The 16,888-nt window shown below is 43.9% G+C and overlaps 2 protein-coding genes across 8 annotated transcripts in view; both read left to right on the plus strand.

The window, feature by feature from the left end:
- Positions 1-9,882, plus strand: part of arhgap32b (Rho GTPase activating protein 32b) — a 95,036-nt gene extending 85,154 nt beyond the window's left edge. For all 6 annotated transcript variants that reach the window (XM_019267849.2, XM_019267854.2, XM_019267855.2 and 3 more), the window contains 10 exons: positions 401-545; positions 1,026-1,108; positions 1,452-1,559; positions 2,003-2,148; positions 2,251-2,452; positions 2,760-2,905; positions 3,057-3,131; positions 3,223-4,032; positions 4,349-5,034; positions 6,011-9,882. In XM_019267849.2, coding sequence (XP_019123394.2) covers positions 401-545; positions 1,026-1,108; positions 1,452-1,559; positions 2,003-2,148; positions 2,251-2,452; positions 2,760-2,905; positions 3,057-3,131; positions 3,223-4,032; positions 4,349-5,034; positions 6,011-8,281 — 4,672 coding nt within the window. In that variant the 3' untranslated portion in view covers positions 8,282-9,882. The remainder of the gene's footprint in view (positions 1-400; positions 546-1,025; positions 1,109-1,451; positions 1,560-2,002; positions 2,149-2,250; positions 2,453-2,759; positions 2,906-3,056; positions 3,132-3,222; positions 4,033-4,348; positions 5,035-6,010) is intronic.
- Positions 9,883-12,655: 2,773 nt separating this feature from the next.
- On the plus strand, positions 12,656-16,334 carry h3f3c (H3 histone, family 3C). Of its 2 annotated transcripts, XM_019267863.2 has the most exons (5): positions 12,688-12,805; positions 14,293-14,322; positions 14,445-14,588; positions 14,749-14,902; positions 14,996-16,334. In XM_019267863.2, exons 3-5 carry the CDS (start codon positions 14,461-14,463, stop codon positions 15,122-15,124), a joined length of 411 nt encoding a protein of 136 aa, XP_019123408.1. In that variant the 5' UTR covers positions 12,688-12,805; positions 14,293-14,322; positions 14,445-14,460; the 3' UTR covers positions 15,125-16,334. The 2 variants fall into 2 exon arrangements, with proteins under 2 accessions (XP_019123407.1, XP_019123408.1); XM_019267862.2 differs by lacking the exon at positions 14,293-14,322 and having other exon boundaries at positions 12,656-12,805; positions 14,996-16,330.
- The last annotated feature ends 554 nt before the right edge of the window (positions 16,335-16,888 follow it).

Consider the following 16,888-nt stretch of genomic DNA (forward strand, 5'->3'; position numbering starts at 1 on the left):
ATACACGGAGGAGGTCAAAAGTCAGATTTCTCCCCTCATAGTGCAAATATTTCAAAGTTCAGCAGAAGTTCAACAAACAGCTACGAAGTTTTTCAGTTTTTAGACTTATGCAAAGCAAATCAAGATTTTCTACTTTAGTATAAATGAATGTGTGGATTGGGTTCACGTTGCTCAAAGAGCCTCAGCTTCGAAGGGATTATTTTGTTGCATGAGCTCGTATCAATCATTTCCTCCTGAAATGCAGCCTGACTTGTTTTCACGTCTCGTCTCCATCCATCACGCTGCAGCGGTCGTCCATTCATGCGTCTCCCTTCAGAAGAACTCAGCTTGTTGACGCTGCCTCTGCCCTCCTCTCTCTTTCTCTTTTCTCTTTTCTCTTTTCTCTTTTCTCTTTCATCAGGCACGAGTTTGACTCTGAGCAGATCCCCGACCTGACCAAAGATGTTTACATCCAGGACATCCACTGTGTTGGCTCGCTGTGTAAGCTCTACTTCAGAGAGCTGCCCAACCCCCTGCTCACCTACCAGCTCTATGAGAAGTTCTCTGTAAGCAAAGACAAAACACACACACACACACACTCCGATCTTTACCACTAGTCTTCTGGCTTTTACAGCACATGCTCGCCAACACTTAGAGGATCTAACTTCACAGCACTGATTTCAAATTCCTCGTTGGAATTTCTCAAATTTATCTTACAGTTATGAGTCACAGACACCCCTGAAATCATAGCATTGTGCTTGACACACCCTATCATTACAAATGCAGCAAACCGCTGTGTGTGTGTGTGTGTGACTTGGAATAAAAACCATCTCCAAGCACAACAGAGCCGTCCCCAAAGATGAAGTAAATGTTTGCTGGTTACTATGGCAGCTGGGGAGGAGGGGTGTTTCAGACTGATGTCCCCTCTGCGCTCAGAGCAGCGGCGTGAAACCGGGGATGACAAGTGAATGAGTTTAATGTTGATACACTCACACGTCCGTCTGTTTATCTTCCCCTCCACAATCTCTTTTGTTTTCACCCTGAAGGATGCTGTATCAGCAGCGACGGACGAAGAGCGACTCATCAAAATCCATGATGTCATCCAGCAGCTTCCTCCGCCGCATTACAGGTCAGCGTGGAGGCACAGTGCCCCCCTTTAGCAGGCTCAGGAAGTACAGATTGCACCGTCAAAAGTTGTGTGTGTGTGTGTGTCTGTCTGTTGAAGTTAAAATCAGGGATTTGCACACTGCGCTGAGTGGAATCATTTAACAGGTCCCGGCGGACCTTTACGTCGCTGATGATGAATTGAATTTCCTGTCCGTTGTGAAAGCATACAAATGCTAATTTCTAAGTGTCGCTCCGCCGAGATTTGAGTGCGTAGTGAAATATTGATGCACTGAAGAAAGTAGCTCTATCATGGCCGTTAAGTTGGGAGGCAATTAAATCTGAATAAATGAATATTTGATTCGTAGGACCCTGGAGTTCCTCATGAGGCACCTTTCCCGCCTGGCAGCATTCAGCTACATCACCAACATGCACAGCAAGAACCTGGCCATCGTCTGGGCGCCCAACCTGCTGAGGTGAGACCCCACCCTCCTCCATCGTATGCAACACACTGTTAATCGTCACCCTGAAAGCTGCCTCCGTGTCGGTGTTATCCGACTTGAGTTTGGCTCTTTTTATACTTCTCACGTTAACGGTTTGTCAGGCTTGAATCTGCCATGATAACGGGCTCCGTGCAGCAGAAAGCGCCCCATCTCCTGCTTTAAATGAGTCATTCTCTCTGAATGGAAAGGATTTAAGCAGCTCTTCTCTTTGTTGGGAGGCTGCTGATCAACATCAGATGCCGGGAAATTGCATCTCGAAACAATTTGACACAAATTACGCGACTTAAAATCAAAACCACTTCAGCGTAATCAGGTGGAGTCTTTTGGCATGAAATTTTACACTTGTTTTGAAGTGGAGCTCTCCTTTGCCGCTCTTCACTTGTTTGTTTTTGATTATGTTCTGATGTTTATTTCAGGTCTAAACAGATCGAATCCGCGTGCTTCAGCGGCACGGCAGCCTTCATGGAAGTCCGAATCCAGTCGGTGGTGGTGGAGTTCATCTTGAACCACGTGGACGTCCTCTTCAGCACTAAACTCAGCACACTAATACGAGAGGGAGCAGGTACGCACAGGCGTCTGTTAGATAAAACTGTCATTCCACCGCCCACTGCTGCTTCTACTCGAGCATTAAAACACCTCTGCTCTCTGCTCTGCGCATCACCAGGTCACAATTCATTGTCACGGCCCAAATCCCTGCTGGTTTCATCGCCCTCCACTAAACTCCTGACTCTGGAGGAGGCCCAGGCCAGGACCCAGGCTCAGATCAACTCTCCAGTCACTGAAGACAGCAAGTACATCGAGGTGGGCGAAGGTCCGGCTGCCCTGCAGGGGAAGTTCCACACCGTCATCGAGTTTCCGACTGAGAGGTTCGTTAACTCCTCTTCTCTTCTGGTTATGATAACGATAATAAATGTAAATTTAGACACAGAAACAGACAGATGTTTATCTTACAGTGCACATCTGCTTGTCACAAAAAATATCTTCAAGGTAGTTGGACTTGAAGAACAATGCTGGAATGTGTCTCCCTCTGCTGGTTGCTCGTCACACTGCAGGCAGAGTCATATTCCTCCTGTGACTGTCTGCAGATATATTAAAAATAAAGATTTTACACATGTGTGAGTTAGTCAAACTAACTGTTCCCCGCCTGCTCGTCCACCACTTGTTTAATCGTAGGAAGAGGCCTCCTATTAAATCCAAGAAGTCTCCTGTGGGTAGTTGGCGTTCGTTCTTCAACCTGGGCAAGTCTTCCGCCATGTCCAAGCGCAAGCTGCACCGCAACCCCAGTGAGCCCAATGAACTGAAGGCCATGGCTCTCGCAGGTGAGTCATTCCTCCACAGGTGGAATGAAAACCTTTTTACAAACGACCCGACCGAACTGCTGCGACTTTTCACTAAATAATTTTACATAAATAAAAAAGCTTTGTCTGTCTCCTGTTTACATGTTGATACCTTTTAATTGATATGTTTCAGGAGGGAGAGGAGACACGGCAACATTAAGATCAGCCAAAAGTGAAGAGTCTCTGAGTTCCCTGCACAATGTTGAAGGTTTGAGTCTTCCACTTTGCTTTGATTCACAAGTTTAACTAGTTAAAAGAAGATAAAATACATCTCTGATTTATATATTTTCTTCTTTCAGGAGAGTCGAAGGTGTACCGTCCTCGACGGCCACGCTCCAGCAGCGACGCCCTGTCGGCCTCCTTTAATGGCGAGCTGCTGGACAGCCGGCAGCACTGCAACTCCTACGACAACCTGGACGCCACGGAGGACAGCGACGGAGACGACGGCCCCATCTGTGTGCCTGCCCTCATCTCACCTCCGCGCTCAGCTGGCGAAGATGTGGACCTCAGCCCGCCAGACATTGGCATGGCCTCGTTGGACTTTGACCCCATGTCTTTCCAGTGCAGTCTCCCCGACACCTCCTACGCCTTTCCCCTGGATGACTCACCGGCCGGGGCCGAGGGCTGCGTGTTAAAGAGAAGCCCCGGCAAGACCAACGGCTCTGACCTCATCTCTGCCACCTTCATGGCGAGCTTGTTGTCCACGGACTTTAACCGGGCTGCTGGAGAGAGGATGGAGAGCAAGAAACTGACCACGTCCTATTCTTACACTGATAAACCCACACAGGCTGTGTCACCTATTAAATGTGGAAAGGCCACGAGTTTGACACCATTTTCCACCTCAGAGCTTTTCTCTACAGAGACGCTTCACAAGAACACAGGTGGACAGGCTGTCTCTCCACAACCATTATCTCCTCCTTCAGTAGCCAAGGACTCTCCTCCCCTGATGGGCAGTGTGCTGCTGAGGGCAGCAGAGCCGTCGCTAAGTGAAGCTTTCCAAATAGAGCTGCACTCGAAGCTGGCAGCCTTTGACAGCGCGGACAGTCAAGAGCTGAAGAGAGAGGACGGCGTACAGCAAGCGCCGGCTGCCAGCAGCCAAGAGCACCAGGGTAGGGAGCAGAGAATGACCTTTTTCAGTGCAGTTTCTGGCATTTTCTGCCTTGTCGCTGTTTTGTTTTCACCATGTAGGCTAAAAATAAGGTCACAAATCATGTCATTAATTATATGAATGCTTTTCTTCTAGGTTTAGTTTCCCAGGTTTGCATGGATTTCATCTTAAATGAGTCTTTTCATATTATGCCCGAGCACCACACTTAACTTTTCCCCTCTTACAACCAGCCTGCCTGCTGTCGTGTCTTGTCTTTACCTACGTCTCTCTTACTTAATCATTCTTCAGACCCACCTTGTGTTTTGTGTCCCTGCTAGGAGTCGTAGCTCCGGACTCTTCGAAGGACCTCCTCACCCCTCGTTCCCACAACTCTACAGCTCCCACTACTGCCCCACCTCCTCCTCCCCCTCCTAAAAATGCTGCCCGCATGTTGGCCCTGGCCCTCGCTGAGTCTGCCCAGCAGGTCTCAATTCAGTCTCAGTCCCGGTCCTCTGAGCCCCCCACGCCGGTGTCCCCTCTGCAGCCACAGGAGGCCTCTAACTTCCAGGAGCCGCCGCATCCACTGGTCCCACATTTCCCGACTTATCCCGACGAGGGAGCAGGGGGAGGAAGCTCCCCGCTGCCTAACAGCACTGCTCCAACCGTCACCCCGGCCTCATCTTATCCCCCCGCTTCCAGTCCTACAATCAAGCAGCAGCAGCCGCAAGAGTTAACCAGCACGGTTGGCAAGCTATCAGAGGGTGGCAACTCTTCTACAGCTCTGCCCGGCGTACAGCCAGAAACAGACTCCACTTCATCAGACACTCCTCTTTACAAGTGTGCCCCGCTCCCCACTTCAATCGGCCTCACTTCACCAACCAGGAAAAGTCCAGAAAGGAGGCCGCATCAGCAGCAGCCTGTCACGGGACAGATCTCCGTCTGTGCCAGCTCGTCTAACAACACTCCAGCCACCACGCCCAACGACAGCTGCAAAGACAAAGTGTTACCACAGCCTGTTCCTGAGGTAACCGTCCGGTCAGCTTTATATGTAGATGGCTGCTAAATTATTAAAGCTCTTTACATTGTGATATTGAGCATCATCCAAATGGATTCATAATTTATATGCAGCCTAACGTGAGCGAGGTAGAGATCTATATTTTGTGAAGTATGCTAGATAGATGAGAAGATAGACACCACTCTCACCTCTGTGCATTTAATATGAAGCTGCGACAGGGAAACGAGAAGAAGAGAAAAGCTCTTTACAGTACCAGCACTTCTAAAACTCACTAATTAAAATGTTATATCTTGTTTATTCCCCTGAAGTCTGTTCATCACTGTGATGTTGCCAGACAACCAGAGAAGACTCTGCGGAGCGACTGCACCTGTCTGCTTTTAAACAAACAAGATATAAGGTGTTAATTAGTGAACTTCAGTGAGGTGGAGTTTGCAGTTATTACACTGCTGTGTTTTACAAGTTGTGCACACTAAACTGTATGACATGCAAAATGTTTGTTGCATACAGTAAAAAATACCAAACGTGGTGATAAATTTGACATGAGGGATGTCAAGTTTGTAGCTTATCTGACATTATGAGAATCTCTTTGGGTGTTTTGTTGCATCTGTAATATCTTAATTTGGTGTTAGCAAAAAGTCTTCAGAACCTTTTAAATATTCACTACTTTAAAGTCCAAAAAAGCCTTAAACTGGGGAACATAAGACATATAAACATAAAGATTAACAGGCATTAAGGCTGTGCTGGAACTGCCCAGTAACCACACTGGTGACACTGGAAAGCATCTAGCTGAGGTGTGTGTGGAGTTAGGTTACCAAGTTCCCTTTTCGAGAAATTGGCAACCAGTTCTTTGCTTTTTTTAACATGTTTTAACTTCGACTTGTGTGCAAAAGTTTGTTTTAGAGACAACAGGAAAGCAGATCAACCCGTCAACTTTAATCTCAAATAAATGCTAAATAAGCGTCTGTTTTGTGTTTTTTTTTCTCAGGTCAAACCAGAAGAGCCTGCACCGCCCCCGATCCTTCCAAAACCGTCAGAACCTCCACAAAAGCCCAAACGGCAGGCGGTATCACTTTCCCAGCACCAAACACAAACCCAGCAGCAGAGCCAAGCTCAGATACAGCCTCATCTTCCAACACAGGTTCAACCTCAAACACAGCCTCATCCACAGTCTCATCCGGCGTCACAGCCTCACACCCAGTCTCAACCGCAAGTCCAACCCCAACCCCAAACCCAAACCCAGCCCCAGCCGCCCTCAAAGGCCAGCGCCAGAGTGGCGCCCACCTCTGCTGACCCTGTTGAGAAGCCTTGGGAGGCCATAAAACCGGTACAGCCCTGCACAGAGTCTACAAAGTACCACGACTCGTACACACCCGCGCCTCCAGCTCCTCCTGTCCGCACCATAGAGAGCAAACTGGCCACAGCAGCACTGAGCCAAAGTGAAGCCTCCTACCAATTCCTGGGTGAAGGCCCTGCGCCCGGTCATCTGGAGGACGCTCTGCCTCACCACCCTCTTTCTCCACGTAAATCTTCCACGCACCAGCCAGCCTACCTGTACCACGCTAAAGGAGAGCCCGTCTTAATTGAGCCTCCAGGAGCTGCGTACTACCACCAGAGGCCCGTTCCTCTGGGCCCGCAGTCCATGCCGCACCACTATCGGCCAGACAGCATCCCTCCACACCTCTCCTTCGTGTCCAAATCTGAGCCTCAAATACCCTACAGTGCCCGAGTAGACAACAGATACAGCACTTTAGGCCCCAGGTCGTACCACCACTCTATAAAGTCCAGAGGAAACACTCGCAGTGTGTACGTGTCTCCAGGGCCAGGGCATCCAGGTTACAGCCATGACCGAACCCATGGCTATCCAACCATCCGCAGAGTTCACTCGCTCCACGTTCCTTCCACTATCCGCTCAGTGCCCATCCAAAGGACTGAAGTTCCTCCAGATGACGAGATGTTCTTCTACCACCGGCCCATCTATCAGTGCAAAGCCTACCAGCAGCCCGCACAGCAGTCCTCACAAGCCGACTACCACGTCACCCAGCTGCAGCCTTACTTTGAGAATGGACGGGTTCAGTATCGCTACAGTCCGTACTCCCCTGGTTCGAGCCCTTTGGAGGCGCCTTTTTACGACATCGACCCTTATGGCACCATCCGAGTCCGGCACGTCCACTCGTTTGGAGGTCGAGATCCGGGAGCCGGCGCTAGCCGACCTGGAGGAAAGGCAACTGGATACCACTACCTCGCTCGCCATGTTCTCCCACCTGGGAAGGAGCACAGCTTTGTGAGCAGGGACATGCCGCCTGGTCACGGAAGCAAGGAAGCTGCCGCTTACCTTGCTTGGGACCCAGAAGAGGCAGAAAGGCTTCGCATGCACTCCATTCGCAGGGAGAGCAGGGCGAGACAGAAGGTTAAAGGCCCCGTCCTCTCTCAGTACGACAACGTCGGCTTGTTTGCACCAGCGGATATATCAGGCTATGAAACCCTGCACCTGCGCAGTAAATCTGACCCGGGGAAAGCTGTGCTTGTTGCAGCCGACAGCAAAGATGGACGCTACCTCCCAAGACATATGGTGTCAGACCCTGACGTCCTCATGTACATGGAGACCGACAAGCACGTCCAGGGCAGCGCGGTGGCCGACAAGTCAGACGGGCTGGTCAAGCAAAGCGGATCCAAGAAATGCCAATCTTCGCACTCCCTTCCCACCACTCTGAGCCACAGCCTCTCCCATCCGCAGGAGAGCGGCCGACAGGAGGCCAAGTATGAGACTGGAGACGACAAGCAGGGTGGAGACGGCAGCAGGTCTAAACACTGGCAGCAGGAGTATCCCAACAAGAGGAACATGCAACCACGTTACGAGTGTGCTGATTCCGACCACCACCAGGGCGGCTACCACAACATAGACGACCAGCTATCAGCCCCGAGGGAGCAACTCGCCCGCTCCAAACCGGAGCGATCGCAAAGCGTCCGAGAGCCGCCGCACTACAGCCAGGGGAAGCCTGAACTGGACAGAGACTACTCATATCAAAAACACGGCACTAAAACGCCGCAGTCCCACTATGATAACTTGGACGATTACCACCCAGTACCTCATCCTCAGGCCCCTGTTCAAAAACGTGGAGGCTCCGGCTCGTATCCCGCCCCAGGATTCACGGCGAGCCACAACAACAGAGCGTACTCCACAGCACTGGGCCAGGGCGCCTTTATCCAGACTGACCTGGCCATGCAGAGGCCAGAGACAGAGATCCGTACAGAATGAAGCGTTTAAGTGGGGCGGACGAAACGTGTGAAATTATCTTTAGCTGTGTAGAAGAGAGACTCTGTTGAGCTACGGTTGAGCAGCCTCTGCAGGACAGTGGACTGTCGTATCACCAATATTTTTGCTCCTCTGTATTTTTAATGAATTGTAAAGAAAAATGACTTTTTACAGAAAGTCCTGAATGTACCTGAAATTATTGTCCAAGAGGTCATATTATTGTGATTGATTGAGACAGTAGCCAGTCATAAATGTATATGATATGAAAGACGCAAGGTACTTTTACAGGAACCACACAAATGTAAAATATATATACTATATATATATATATATGAATAGAATCACTAGTAAAAAGGGATTTTTAGTTGTATTTTGTTTTTCTTTCTAGGTGTGGCGTTGGGTATGAGCATCAGCTGGGATTAAAGGTTTGCATTTTAGAAATGCATGCACTCTCTTATCTCTTACAGAACAGTTCTGTGTACTTCACTACCCATTGCGTTTTTTATTTTTTATTTTTGTGGACGTTACAGCACAAGTTATCAGAGGAGGATACACGTAGGTCACCACGCCCTCCCTCTGCTAACATGTACACAAGTAGGCGGTACGGCGTGTCCGTGTTTGTCTCGAGGAATCCGACAAAGGGGGCTGCAGTGGGTTACTTTGAGTTAATATAGTGGTTATCATTGTCTAATTTTCTCTGTGACTGTGCCATTTTATGTAACTTTGCTATAAACAGATTTCAACGACTTCTTAATGGAATGTTTTGGTACTCGTTTGTTCTTCACTGGAAGAGGGACCAAACAACTTTGGGCGCAGTTGTTGCACATGTGGGATAAAGAGGTGAAGATTGGATGTATGCCTGTTGTACCTTTGTAGATGTGTAAGCAGATGTGTAAGAGGTTATTTTTTAATTTCCTTTTTGTTTTGTTTTTTCTTGTTTTTTTTTCATCACATTCACGGTACTTTCATGAACTGGACAGACTGAATAAAGCTGAAAACATTGTCCTCTCAAACGACGTGGTGGAGAAACGTGTTGCCGCTGCTTTGTGGGGAGAGAAACAACTCGGTGATGAGCCTTAAATTTTGTTCCCTACAAACCATGATTTGTTTTACTGTCATTGTCATAGACCATTTTCATAATGCACAAACATTGTGATATCTAGATTTAAGATCACTTTTGATGATTCTTGACAGTTCAGGGTTGACAGGTGACCTGCTGGGGTTATTTAGTTTTGTATCGCCTCACTTGTTCAACGAGGGTGGGAAATGTTTTTGTTTGTGTTTTCTAAAGATATCTGGGGCCATTTATTTTCAGGCTGGAAATCGATGTATAGTACATTCATCTGGTATTATACTACGCGCCCTTTTGGGTCACCATAATGTCTGGATATGTTTCAAATATGTCTAAACCCAGGTTGTACTCTGTAACTGTTTGACTTCTATATCGCTTGCAGGTTTTGCTCCTCTTGCCTTATCTAAAGCCTCTCCCTTTTCAGATGGGGCATTTGAAGTAAGGCACCGTGTACTTGAATGTGAAAACACTCTTGTCTCAATCTAGAGGTATCTAAAGTTAGATATGAAATAAATAAAACTGTTCAGGAATAGCTATAATCCATGTCTTTTAATATGTGCGTGATGTTACTAATCCACCTCCTGACGATTACTTGAAGGATTCAATTTGACACCAAAATTTAGGAGACAGGAGCAGAAAATATTTAAGTAGTTGTCATGAAGCATAACAGGTATGAAGGTATAAGTGAGTGTACTCAGCTATATGAAGACTATAACCAATGTCTTTGTCCTCAAGTCAAAGATATTTATCCTGAATTGTTACTGACATGATCCCAATATTAGAAAACATTATCTCAACAATGCCTTTGACATCATCAACCACCTCAAACTCTCCGTGGCGTCCCTCAGGGTTCAGTGCTCGGTCTCCAGCCAACGTTTTTTTTTTTTCCCTGTATGCCGATGACACCCAGCTCTACCTCTCCTCAAAGAACCAGTCTGCCACCACCTGCTCCAGGCTTTTTAATTAACAGATGATGAAGACTGGATGCATAAAACTCAACTGCAGTAAATCTGAAATCATCAGGTCGGGGGTGTCATTTGCTCCTGCTTTCCCGCTAGGCTGCATCCTCCTCCTACAATAACTCAACACTCCCTATCTGATCTCTTCCTAAACTTACACGTCCTAACTTCTGGTATAGAAAAACATCTGCGAGCACAGATGTTACTATAATGCAGATACAGCATTCTGGTCAGAGATAAGAGCTTTGTTTCAGTAAACATGTCGACTCTGACCCCCTGTGACGAATTAACTCAGTGTATATTACCCCCAGATTCAGGGACAGTCTGATATTCAGTGTCTAAAAGACAAATCCTTCAGTTTGAATTCTGGCTGCTCTGGTGTCATGAGGAGTACTAACACATGGTCAAACTGAGTGGCCAACAGGGGGCACTACAAATGGTCATATAAATGATTTGACCTCTCCGGGGCCAAACATCCATCAAAATGAAGCTTGGTATTTCTGCAGCGTCAGTGTGGAGCTGGGCATAACCTTCATGTCAGAATAACTGATGACAGCATATGATTAAATCTCATCCACATTAACTGGAATATGAAGAAATGACGATGCCATCGCAAGAATATAACCTCTGACCATTGCAGGTAAATATATTTACTTTGCTTCCATATTTCATAATATTCAGTGATACATACCATAAGCAATGACGTGCATATAGGAATAACTAAACTAATATTGGTTTTCATCTCTACACCCTTTGAGGCTTAAGTATATCCTTTAATTTCGTGAATTGTGTTTTCCACACAAATGATTTGTTCATTTTATCTTTTTTAAACGTTAAAATCAGTGGGAGAAAGTAGTGATCTTTACTAATACCACAGTGTATCAGAGCATCAATTAAGTACCAGAACTAAAATCGCTCATAATGCAGAATGTCCCATTTCACAATAATAATATATTAAATGAATGTTTGATCATTATAAATGATTTAATTCATGGTTCATTTTAATGCTGCAGATGGTAATGGTGCTACTAATTTAACACAATTGTATAAAATATATTGTTTTGTCACTGTTCCTTGTATATATATATATTGACTTGTTACAGCAGCTCGTGATACACAAGGTAGAAAATTTGATTATTAGTGTTATTATATACTGTTATTAACATATCTACCTATTTATCTTGTGTTATATCTATTAAATATAAATCTATATTATAAAAAACTGCGAAACAGTGCTACATTAAGTCATGGTGAGTTAAAAGTACATTTAATTTTGAAAATGTATTTTCGTGTTGATCATTTTTATTATTATTATTGAGCATATGCTGATTTTTTTTAACATTCATTTCAATATTGGCGGTTGAGAAAACATGTAAATCGTCAAAACAAAATAATTACATAATATTGTTACTTACAAGGCTAAATTAAATTATTAGTGTTATTATATACTGTTATTAACTTATCTACCTATTTATCTTGTGTTATATCTATTAAATATAAATCCATATCATAAAAGGATATTATAACAGTGAAAATAGAGTTAAAAGTGGATTTAATTTGAAAATGTATTTTTGTTTTGATCATTTTTATTATTATTATTGAGCATATGTTGATTTTTTAACATTAATTTGAATATTGGCGGTTGAGAAAACATAAATAGTCAAAACATAAAATAACTGTTACTTTTTTTTTTATTAATATTACTATAAGGGTAGAGTCAGGTCGTGTTTTAAAGTATTTTTAATGAGTATTTGTAATAAAATAAAAAGTTCCCGCTCAGAGTCTCTGTTTACAAACGTTGGCGTTTGGTAAAACATGTAAATAGTCAAAACATAAAATAATTACATAATATTACGTCACTTTTTTTATTAATGTTACTATAGCGGTAGAGTCAGGTCGTGTTTTAAAGTATTTTTTAATGAGTATTTTTTAATGAGTATTTGTAATAACATAAAAAGTTCCCGCTCAGTTTCTGTTTACAAACGTTGGCGTTTGGTAAAACATGTAAATAGTGAAAACATAAAATAATTACATAATATTACGTCACTTTTTTTATTAATATTACTATAACGGTAGAGTCAGGTCGTGTTTTAAAGTATTTTTTAATGAGTATTTTTAATGAGTATTTGTAATAACATAAAAAGTTCCCGCTCAGTTTCTGTTTACAAACGTTGGCGTTTGGTAAAACATGTAAATAGTGAAAAAATAAAATAATTACATAATATTACGTCACTTTTTTTAAATTAATATTACTATAGCGGTAGAGTCAGGTCGTGTTTTAAAGTATTTTAATGAGTATTTGTAATAAAATAAAAAGTTCCCGCTCAGAGTTTCTCTGTTTACAAACGTTGGGCAGACGGATGATTGACACCACCGCCATTTTGCTCGCTCTCGCTCCGCTTCCATTGTGTGAGAGATAGTAAATATCTGACAGACAACCACAACACACTTTGTATCCGTGCGGGAGCGAACAAAAAAACCTTACATTCAGCCTCGGTAAGTCACGTTTTTAATCACACTTTTTAAAACATAACGCTAACGTTCACCTTTTGGTGAGAAAAAACCAGTCGGATAAAGTTGTTTTAGTGCTGAAATAACGGTTTATTTCGACGCTGCTTGTCGTGTGGAGGGAGAGAAAAGCAGCCGTTGACGGAGGCTCGGTGAAGAAACGGCTCAGTACTTCCACTGCCTGAACACAAGCCGCTCCACTTCTTCATGTGCCGCTGTTTCGCTTTAATATATCACCTCTAAGCAAAGCCGTGGCGCTTATTCGATAGCCACACTTGTCTGCTACGTTTTGTTGCCACTCTTGTGCGGACACGTTGTTTGTTTTAGACGGGAATCGTCCGAGTTCACGTCCCGCTCGTCGCCTCTGTGTGTCGGCGGGTTCGTTTCGGTCTGCGGCCATAATCTTGCGGTATAAAAGCCCCGCTGGTCCCGCCCCCCGTCAACCATGCAGACTCAAACCCGATTGGTCCGAACGTGTTACCCGGGCGTTGCTGATTGGTGGATTTTCCGAACGAATAAGCTGTTCGGCGGTGTGATTGGTGTGATCCGGAGGACACGGTGTCTGGATTGGCTCCGTGCAGCTGCCAACACCGGAGGAAAAGTTTTCCCAGGCGGCCAAAATGTGACTGAACACCCGAGACTTTGAGCTGGAGGTGGAAAAAACAGAATAATAAACAGCAACAAAACGACCATAACCCTGTGTTTATATATGTATATAATGCAGAATATATATATATATATTATAATAAGCTGGTAAAGGTGGAGCTAATTTAATTACTGCCATTACTGTTTATTAGTTTCTATATTCACATCACAGTGTTATTTGCTGTTAATCTGCAAAATAACTACTAATATATATATATTACATGAATGTAAACCATGAATTAATCATTGTTAATGATTTAATTCATGGTTTACTTCAATGTGCAGATGGTATACACAATTGTATAAAATATTGTTTTGTCACTGTTCCTTGTATATATATATTGACTTGTTACAGAAGCTCATGATACACAAGGTAGAAAATACTAAATTAAATTATTAGTGTTTAATTATACTGTTATTAACATATCTACCTATTTATCTTGTGTTATCTATTAAATATAAATCTATATTGTAAAAAAAAAAGTGAAACAGTGCTACATTAAAAAAAAAAAGCACATTTAATTTTGAAAATGTATTTTCGTTTTGATCATTTTTTATGATGCCATTACTGCCAGATAGTTTATTAGTTTCTATAGTCACACCAAAGTCTCTTATTTGCTGATAATCTGCAAAATAACTAGTAACAAAAGCTTTAAAATGAAACATAATGTAGTGGGAAGAGAACAAGACATCATATATTTTGTATAATTTCTTTGTTTGTCACCACCAGAACTAGTCAAAAAAAAACTGACACTCAGTTCGTATATAACAATTTAATTGACTGTATCATCATTTAACAGTTATATGTTTTGACTTTTGTTTTTTCACAGTGTTCTTGTCACGTTCAGGGCTCCAAACATGTAAATATCCGAAGATAGAAGATTATTATTTAGTTTCAAAATTGGACTGTTTTATTCACAGTGCCCACACTGAACTTAACGTTGAAAAAGTATTAACCGTACCATTGAAATCTTCCCTTCAGGTGATACCTCGTCGTAATGGCTCGTACCAAGCAGACTGCCCGTAAGTCCACTGGAGGAAAGGCTCCTCGTAAGCAGCTCGCCACCAAGGCTGCCCGTAAGAGCGCCCCCTCTACCGGTGGTGTCAAGAAGCCCCATCGTTACAGGTAACAGCCGATTCTTTCACATGTAACATCATTTAAACTGTGTTTATCAAGATGAGATGATTTGAGCTGTCTGAACATTTGGAGGTAACACATGGAGGCATTGTTAAAATCCTGTTGCGCCTGTAAGAAGGTAAATTATTAATCTGGTTGTGTCTTTCAGGCCTGGTACCGTGGCTCTGAGAGAGATCCGTCGGTACCAGAAGTCCACTGAGCTGCTGATCCGCAAGCTGCCCTTCCAGCGCTTGGTCAGGGAGATCGCCCAGGACTTCAAGACCGACCTGCGTTTCCAGAGCGCTGCCATCGGAGCCCTGCAGGTATTAAAAATAAAAAAGCTACATCAGTTTATCTTTCAAACTCTGAAACCGACTTCTCCTGCTAATCTATCATCTCTCCGTCTCCCTCTGCAGGAGGCCAGTGAGGCGTACCTGGTGGGTCTGTTCGAGGACACTAACCTGTGTGCCATCCATGCCAAGCGTGTCACCATTATGCCCAAAGACATCCAGCTGGCACGCCGCATCCGCGGAGAGCGCGCTTAGACAGCCTAATTTCTCACCTCTGTCCTCTTTTTCTTTACCTATCCCTGCCCTCACTCTTTCACTCTACCCTCCACCTCCACCCATCCCCGTCACCCTCCCTCCCCCGTGCCCAGCTTCTCTGTAGACTTTAGAGTAACCTTGATTATGAAGAGATAGAAATATGTTGAAGTCTGGTCTCTCATAGGTTTTCGTCTTCACCAAATGTTTTTAGGGTACCTTTTTTGTGCATGTAAAAGGTTTCGCGGATCAGACGCACACGTGCACACGGTAAACATCCATCACCGGGTTTGGGTGGTGCCTCGAAACATTAAGCCCACCTTTTCGAGGGGAAGGAAGCGGGTGTAGTTCGTGTGGCAAACAGATCTGACGCAGAGGGATGCGGCCGAGGGGCTAGTCTGCTTAAGGGGAGCTGCAACTTCCACAGCAGGGTGCTATTAAAACTAGTCCCGAGGCCCCGTCTGAACACTCTCCTCCCTCCTCTACACCCAGACTTCCCCTCCACTCCACAGCTGCAGCCAGACCTTTTTCAAACTGGGAGGCGACGGTGGCTTGTCGGGTCTGTTTGTGTGGACGTGTGGATGTCTGATCTTTCAAAACCCACTTGTACTCAAAACAAACAAGAATCTTTTGGTTGCTTAAGAATATTGATTATCGTTGTGGATATGGTGTCTATTTTTTTTACACATATAATTCATGGATGAGCGTCTCTTCTCTTTACCACTTCTAAAATCGTCACATTAAGATTTAAAAACAAACAATAAACAGTTTTTTTTGTTACAGTGATCTGATTCTCTATAGAAAATCAGGAAGGGCTTCTCTGTTTCACAACTTCGAATCTAACGGCAGCCACACGGGGGCGATGCTTCACCATCTCCTCGTCTGTAGATCAGTCCTCACTCTCTGCTTCTGTCTCTCTTCATCTCTCCACAGTTAGGCTTTAGACTCGTCACAACAGTATGAATCGACATTATAGTGAAAGTTACACTCTGCATGTTTAGTGTCCGTGTGTCTCTTGCACACTCTGTAGTTTCTGAGCATTAAAATCTGTCTCCCTTTCTCAAAAAAAATTTGTGATACACAATATAACCTCATATTTGTTTTCTTTTATATTTTTCTTATTCCTCGAGATTTTCAGACGTATAAATAAGCTGATCTTTGTATTTTCCAAATTTCTCATATTATGGTGGTAATAAATAGATGTTAAAAGAAACTGATGCTCGTCGGTGTGACTTATTTCCTTTTTCAGTGTTTCATCGTGTTTCATATCCTTCAGTTTGTATCCTAAAGAAAGTTTGGGATTTGTACAGTACCACAGATAAAATGACATCAGGAAAATATAGAAGGACAAATATTTTTTACAAGAAAGCAAAAATAAAATGGAAGATTAAAGATATTAATAAATTTAGCCACAAAGTTTAAACCCTGATTCACAGTCAGTTGTAACAGTTTATTTCATAGCATTAAAGCTGAACGCTGCCTCTTATGTTTAGTTTGACTCGTGACAGTAAACTGATGTGTCTTATCTGAGAAGTCTGGGCGCTTCATAACAAAGTAGCAAATCAGAAATGTGTTTTTTTTTTAAGTCAGTGCTTTGCCACACAGGAAGCCACAGATCTGAGAAGTGAAGTGATGTGATCTGTAACCTTTAACCTTTTTAGAGAGACCTTTTACATCCTGCTCAGTCAGAAGTCTGATTTTATCATTGCTTACTGGTGCGTTTTCTAAATCTTACATATAAATCGATGTGTCATCTGCATACAGTGA

Source organism: Larimichthys crocea, chromosome XXII (assembly GCF_000972845.2).
Source record: "Larimichthys crocea isolate SSNF chromosome XXII, L_crocea_2.0, whole genome shotgun sequence".
In the NCBI taxonomy this organism is placed as follows: domain Eukaryota; kingdom Metazoa; phylum Chordata; class Actinopteri; family Sciaenidae; genus Larimichthys; species Larimichthys crocea.

Bases quoted from the DNA above. Each gene is read 5' to 3' on its own strand.
- h3f3c (XM_019267862.2), top strand. From the start codon at position 14,461: ATGGCTCGTACCAAGCAGACTGCCCGTAAGTCCACTGGAGGAAAGGCT. The intron at 14,589-14,748 runs GTAACAGCCGAT...TGTGTCTTTCAG, and splicing joins AAGAAGCCCCATCGTTACAG to GCCTGGTACCGTGGCTCTGA. The intron at 14,903-14,995 runs GTATTAAAAATA...CTCCCTCTGCAG, and splicing joins CTGCCATCGGAGCCCTGCAG to GAGGCCAGTGAGGCGTACCT.